General features: G+C 45.0%; 1 protein-coding gene across 1 annotated transcript; it reads left to right on the forward strand.

The window, feature by feature from the left end:
• Positions 1-372: 372 nt before the first annotated feature.
• Positions 373-7,024, forward strand: LOC122944145 (octapeptide-repeat protein T2-like). Its single transcript, XM_044302375.1, has 3 exons — positions 373-408; positions 2,330-2,916; positions 6,931-7,024. Exons 1-3 carry the CDS (start codon positions 373-375, stop codon positions 7,022-7,024), a joined length of 717 nt encoding a protein of 238 aa, XP_044158310.1.
• The last annotated feature ends 752 nt before the right edge of the window (positions 7,025-7,776 follow it).

Here is a 7,776-nt window from a genome sequence, read left to right on the forward strand (position 1 = left end):
ATCACTAGAACTCAACACCAGAGCATGGAGAAGTGGGTGCCCCAGTGCAAAAATATAACTATATAACTATCACCACTAGGGGGAGCTCACACCATACATCAGGTACATTGAAGCCAATGATCACACAGTCTGCAGTGAGCTCCCTCTAGTGGTGGCTGCAGGGAGAAAGAATTCTGTCTCCGCTGTCTCCTTGGAATCTGTGAGCAGTTTACGTGCACTGGGCAGACAGTCATGTGACCTAAGGGCCACGCCCTGACTATAAAGATGGCTGAACACGGGGTGGTCCCTAACAGTATCATCATAGACCAGTCCCATCACTGGTAACTGGAAACCTCCAAAATAATAGAGCAATCCAAAAACACAGAAGTGAGAATGGAGAACGGCTCGGTGCACGTGGCTCCAGTTATGGTGGACTTCACCCGCCTTGAATTACGTGGACAGTCAATAATCTGAATCAGCTGTGGCCGGGACGCAACCTGCGGAAATCCTCTGATCGCCCCATCGGCCTGAGATGTGAGAGCCCCTTTAAGACAAGTCCATCTTTCTGCTTCATGATTGTAATGTAAATACAGAATTTCCAAGAAATGTACAAAAAGGGAAAAATCTCCAATCCAGCAACATATGATAGAAATTACACTGTTCTTGTAAAAGGAATTTTGTTATTTTCGTGCGGCTAAGATTCCACTCAAAAATAAATAATGAGAACTAAAAAAAAGTCTTACAATGTGAAAAACAAGAAGAAGGTAACACAGAGAAGATGTGCGGCCCCTCATTACTGACAACTATTAGAGACATGTGTGACACTGACCCCTAACATTGGAAATAATTATAAACCACTCGAAGCAAAAGCCTTTACCAAGTCATTGTGTACCTCCTTATTATACTCCAGAGCTGCACTCACTATTCTGCTGGTGGAGTCACTGTGTACATACATTACATTACTTATCCTGTACTGATCCTGAGTTACATCCTGTATTATCCTCCAGAGCTGCACTCACTATTCTGCTGGTGCAGTCACTGTGTACATATATTACATTACTTATCCTGTACTGATCCTGAGTTACATCCTGTATTATACTCCAGAGCTGCACTCACTATTCTGCTGGTGCAGTCACTGTGTACATACATTACTTATCCTGTACTGATCCTGAGGTACATCCTGTATTATACTCCAGAGCTGCACTCACTATTCTGCTGGTGCAGTCACTGTGTACATATATTACATTACTTATCATGTACTGATCCTGAGGTACATCCTGTATTATACTCCAGAGCTGCACTCACTATTCTGCTGGTGCAGTCAATGTGTACATTACATTACTTATCCTGTACTGACCCTGAGTTACATCCTGTATTATACTCCAGAGCTGCACTCATTATTCTGCTGGTGCAGTCACTGTGTACATTACATTACTTATCCTGTACTGATCCTGAGTTACATCCTGTATTATCCTCCAGAGCTGCACTCACTATTCTGCTGGTGCAGTCACTGTGTACATATATTACATTACTTATCCTGTACTGATCCTGAGTTACATCCTGTATTATACTCCAGAGCTGCACTCACTATTCTGCTGGTGCAGTCACTGTGTACATACATTACTTATCCTGTACTGATCCTGAGGTACATCCTGTATTATACTCCAGAGCTGCACTCACTATTCTGCTGGTGGAGTCACTGTGTACATATATTACATTACTTATCATGTACTGATCCTGAGGTACATCCTGTATTATACTCCAGAGCTGCACTCACTATTCTGCTGGTGCAGTCACTGTGTACATACATTACTTATCCTGTACTGATCCTGAGGTACATCCTGTATTATACTCCAGAGCTGCACTCACTATTCTGCTGGTACAGTCACTGTGTACATACATTACCTATCCTGTACTGATCCTGAGTTACATCCTGTATTATACTCCAGAGCTGGACTCACTATTCTGCTGGTGCAGTCACTGTGTATGTACTGCTTGTTCAGTCTCTGCATAGTGTTTCTGGTGATTTGTGTCGGATACAGTTTTAGGGTTCTGCGGTATCAGTCCGATCTTCTTCCCTTATTGCTTCCTCCACCCATTTTAATAGTGATATGATCACTGGAATTAATCCAGAAAGTTATTTTCTGTCTGGCGTTCATACTTTTTGCGCCCTCTTGCCACTTTGCTCCTCAGTCTGACTTTATAAACTTCTGTCAGACGCAGAGAAATCCACACAACCCGATGGGAATGTGACTGAGGCCTTATGACAGCGCAGGGAATTTCACAGGCTCTTAACATGTCAAGACAGATCCGGCTGTTATCTGCAGGTTGTTGACACTGGACTGAGTAGCGAGGGGCACAGTCCTCCAAGCAGAGCCAGCGAGGGGCACAGTCCTCCAAGCAGAGCCAGCGAGGGGCACAGTCCTCCAAGCAGAGCCAGCGAGGGGCACAGTCCTCCAAGCAGAGCCAGCGAGGGGCACAGTCCTCCAAGCAGAGCCAGCGAGGGGCACAGTCCTCCAAGCAGAGCCAGCGAGGGGCACAGTCCTCCAAGCAGAGCCAGCGAGGGGCACAGTCCTCCAAGCAGAGCCAGCGAGGGGCACAGTCCTCCAAGCAGAGCCAGCGAGGGGCACAGTCCTCCAAGCAGAGCCAGCGAGGGGCACAGTCCTCCAAGCAGAGCCAGCGAGCGGCACAGTCCTCCATGCAGAGCCAGCGAGGGGCACAGTCCTCCAAGCAGAGCCAGCGAGGGGCACAGTCCTCCAAGCAGAGCCAGCGAGCGGCACAGTCCTCCAAGCAGAGCCAGCGAGGGGCACAGTCCTTCAAGCAGAGCCAGCGAGGGGCACAGTCCTCCAAGCAGAGCCAGCGAGGGGCACAGTCCTCCAAGCAGAGCCAGCGAGGGCACAGTCCTCCAAGCAGGGCCGGATCCACCAAGGTCAATGAGTTAATGATCAGACTTTGTAGTCCACATATTCCTGTCTCCGCACCAGTCAGCAGGGCACGCTCCCTATTGATTGGGGCTTCTGTAATACGTCCTATCAAAGCTGCATCTAGATATGCGACCCTGCGGCAGCCAAGTGCAGCCCTGTGTGACCGCCCAGATCAGAGCCATACGAGGGGAACGCCCTGGACCGTTATTTAATGGACGGTTCTATACATAACTGATATTGCCACAAGTGACGCAGGAAATATTACTTCTAACCTAATCTGACGTGTTCAAGAGTAACTTTAGTTAAATGCCTTTATGTTTATGGTGAATTTAAGTCTCATGATACCTGAGCATGGAACAAAGGTTTTAGGCCTCTTGCACACGAGCATATGCCCTCCGAGACATACGGTCCGTTAGTGCACGTGAGCGCACAGCATCATAGGTTACACCATAATATGATATGAGTGCAGGACAATAGTCCCACGGGCGGCCCAATGCGCAAAGCATTATAGTAACCTATGATGCTGTGCGCTCCCGTGCACATGATGTATACCGCTCCGAGACATACGGTCGTGTGCAAGAGGCCTTATTCATATTCTGTTTCTCCTGGGTGGAGCTTTGCCCTGTGCTCATTGTCGCCCTCTGCTGTGTACTGTAAGAATTGTCTCTGTTCAGGTCCTCTTGGCAATTTGCCTGAAATGGGTTTATAAAGAGTCAATAAGTGCAGGACTTTTTTGGGTTTACTTTTGCGCAATTTTATCTCGTCTCATACTGCAGAGCTGCACTCACTATTCTGCTGGTGCAGTCACTGTGTACATACATTACATTACTTATCCTGTACTGATACTGAGTTACATCCTGTATTATACTCCAGAGCTGCACTCACTATTCTGCTGGTGCAGTCACTGTGTACATACATTACATTACTTATCCTGTACTGATACTGAGTTACATTCTGTATTATACTCCAGAGCTGCACTCACTATTCTGCTGGTGCAGTCACTGTGTACATACATTACTTATCCTGTACTGATCCTCCTGAGTTACATCCTGTATTATACTCCAGAGCTGCACTCACTATTCTGCTGGTGGAGTCACTGTGTACATACATTACTTATCCTATACTGATCCTGAGTTACATCCTGTATTATACCCCAGAGCTGCACTCACTATAGTGCTGGTGCAGTCACTGTGTACATACATTACTTATCCTGTACTAATCCTGAGTTACATCCTGTATTATACTCCAGAGCTGCACTCACTATTCTGCTGGTGGAGTCACTGTGTACATACATTACTTATCCTATACTGATCCTGAGTTACATCCTGTATTATACTCCAGAGCTGCACTCACTATTTTGCTGGTGCAGTCACTGTGTACATACATTACTTATCCTGTACTGATCCTGAGTTACATCCTGTATTATACTCCAGAGCTGAACTCCCTATTCTGCTGGTGCAGTCACTGTGTACATACATTACTTATCCTGTACTGATCCTGAGTTACATCCTGTATTATACCCCAGAGCTGCACTCACTATTCTGCTGGTGCAGTCACTGTGTACATACATTACTTATCCTGTACTGATCCTGAGTTACATCCTGTATTATCCTCCAGAGCTGCGCTCACTATTTTGCTAGTGCAGTCACTGTGTACATACATTACTTACCCTGTACTGATCCTGAGTTACATCCTGTATTATCCTCCAGAGCTGCACTCACTATTCTGCTGGTGGAGTCACTGTGTATATACATTACTTATCCTGTACTGATCCTGAGTTACATCCTGTATTATCCTCCAGAGCTGCGCTCACTATTTTGCTAGTGCAGTCACTGTGTACATACATTACTTACCCTGTACTGATCCTGAGTTACATCCTGTATTATCCTCCAGAGCTGCACTCACTATTCTGCTGGTGGAGTCACTGTGTATATACATTACATTACTTATCCTGTACTGATCCTGTATTAGACTCCAGAGCTGTATTTAAAATTTTGCAGAAGTAAAAGCTGAAATGTCACTGATACCCTGTTTGTTCAGTGTTAGGCTATATTCACACGATAGTGAAAAAAAATGGCCTTTTCTGGCCGCCATTAAAAATTTCCTCCAGGTTCTCCGGTTTACTCCCACACTCAAAAAACATACTGATAGGGAACTTAGATTGTGAGCCCCAGTGATGATAATGTCTGTAAATCGCTGTGGAATATGTCAGCGCTCTATAAGCTCATAAAATAAATAAAAATTAAATGAATTTGGCTATTTATTTTTTATTAAATCCCAATAACTCCTGCAGTATACATAATGTCCCCATAGTTGTCCTCAGCTGTAATAATGTGTTATGTTTTGTTTTCTTTTTAAGCAAAAAAAATATAAATTAATTTAAATTTTTCTCTGTATAGGACGCACCTGCCCATAAGATGCACCTAGGTTTTAGAGGAGGAGAATAAGAAAAAAAATATTTTTCATTAGACCTCAGATCAGAGCTACAGTCAGACCCCCAATATTATAAATATTAAGACCCCCAATCAGCCCTCGAATCAGACCCTAATGTTAATAAGACCTCAGATCAGACCCCAATGTGAATGAACCCCATTCAGACCTCAGATAAGAGCCCTAATATGAATTAGACCCCCCACTCTCAGTCAAACCTCAGATCAGACCCTCAATGTTAATAAGACCTCAGATCAGATCGGGAATGACCCCCATACACACCTCAGATCAGACCCCAATGGGAATGACCCCCAGACCTCAGATCAGAACCCCAATGGGAATGACCCCCAGACCTCAGATCAGAACCCCAATGGGAATGACCCCCAGACCTCAGATCAGAACCCCATGCTCAGAGCAAAAAATAAAATAAAAAATCAACTTACCTCTTCAGCTCCAGACACCTTCGCCGCTCCCGTCATCCAGCTCTTCTTCTTCTTCCTGCGGTGTGCAGTGCTGTGATCCCATGTGCAGCTCGCGAGGTTGCACAGTGCCGATGCACTCACCCTTTGCTGCAGAGCCGCAGAGGACCAGGAGGAGGTGAGTACAGAGCCTGGGGAGCGCTGCATTTACCGCTTCCCGATCCTCCTGTACTATTGAGCACTCATTAGTATTCGCCCCATAAGACGCACTAACATTTCCCCCCACTTTTGGGGGGAAGGGGGGCGGGTGCGTCTTATAGGGCGAAAAAGATGATCCTCACCTCATCCAGTTTCACACACAGAGGCAGTCGCTTCTCTTTTGATGCTGAAGGACCTGCGCTCACCTGTGATGATGTCACCATGTGCTCCCAGGTCCTTCTGCTTTAAGAGAGGAGCGGCTGCCTCTGCGTGTGCAAGTGGATGAGGTGAGTAATTTATTTTTTATTTATGTTAACCCCTAAAAAGCCATTTTTCACTAGTGTACCCATAGTGCACAGCTGTAAGACGGATGCACTCCTGTTTAAACGGCCGTACGCTATGTGAATAGCCCTAACGACTTTCTTGTACAAAAATGCCATTTTCCCCCCTGTCTTGATTGTAGCCTTAGGGTGGAGTTCACATGACCGCCGCACAGACGTGTATCCGCCCCACTACGCAGCCTCATGGTAACGCGGCTTGTCGGACTAATAACACAAGACACTGAATGTTCTGCTTTTATTTTCTGATGATTGAATCAGCGGCAGCACATCTGACACATTCCAGATCATAAGAACCTAATTGTGGAGATCTGGTTTTGGGCGAAGGAAGTCATGTGACCGCGGTCTTGGAAGATGATGTGAGTTTTTCATTCTACATTTATTTCCAGAACAGAGCAATTTAATTACTTTGCATTTTTTCATTTAAAAGTATAGACACATCTAAAATGCTCTGCAGTAGAAGATCGAGCAGTTTCTATGGAATATGGACATCTGGGCAAAGAAAAAACCACTATCCCCAACATCCAATGATGCTATAATTACAGTAAATATATGTGAAAAGGGCCTCTTACTATTAACTCCATTACGTTGTTCTTCAATATATAAAAATTTGACTCACTTTTCTCAACTTTTATGTAACAGATGCCAGATCAGACCCATGAAATTCATTCAGACCATAGACCAGAACCCTAAATTCATTAAGAGCATAGACCAGACCCCTAAATTCAAACCATAGACCAGACCCCAAAATTCATTCAGACCATAGACCAGACCCCAAAATTCATTCAGACCATAGACCAGACCCTCTAAATTCAGACCATAGACCAGACCCCAAAATTATTCAGACCATAGACCAGACCCCCTAAAATCAGACCATAGACCAGACTCCTAAATTCATTCAGACCATAGACCAGACCCCAAAATTCATTCAGACCATAGACCAGACTCCTAAATTCATTCAGACCATAGACCAGACCCCAAAATTCATTCAGACCATAGACCAGACCCTCTAAATTCATTCAGACCATAGACCAGACCCCAAAATTCATTCAGACCATAGACCAGACCCCTAAAATCAGACCATAGACCAGACCCCTAAATTCATTCAGACCATAGACCAGACCCCAATATTCATTCAGACCATAGACCAGACCCTCTAAATTCATTCAGACCATAGACCAGACCCCAAAATTCATTCAGACCATAGACCAGACCCCTAAAATCAGACCATAGACCAGACCCCTAAATTCATTCAGACCATAGACCAGACCCCTAAATTCATTCAGACCATAGACCAGACCCCACAATTCATTCAGACTATAGACCGGACCCTAAAATTTATTCAGACCATAGACCAGACCCCTAAATTTATTCAGACCATAGACCAGACCCCTAAAATCAGACCATAGACCAGGCCCCTAAATTCAATCAGACCATAGACCAGACCCCTAAATTTTTTCAGACCATAGACCAGACCCCTAAATTTAT

Source organism: Bufo gargarizans, chromosome 7 (genome assembly GCF_014858855.1).
Source record: "Bufo gargarizans isolate SCDJY-AF-19 chromosome 7, ASM1485885v1, whole genome shotgun sequence".
Classification (NCBI taxonomy): domain Eukaryota; kingdom Metazoa; phylum Chordata; class Amphibia; order Anura; family Bufonidae; genus Bufo; species Bufo gargarizans.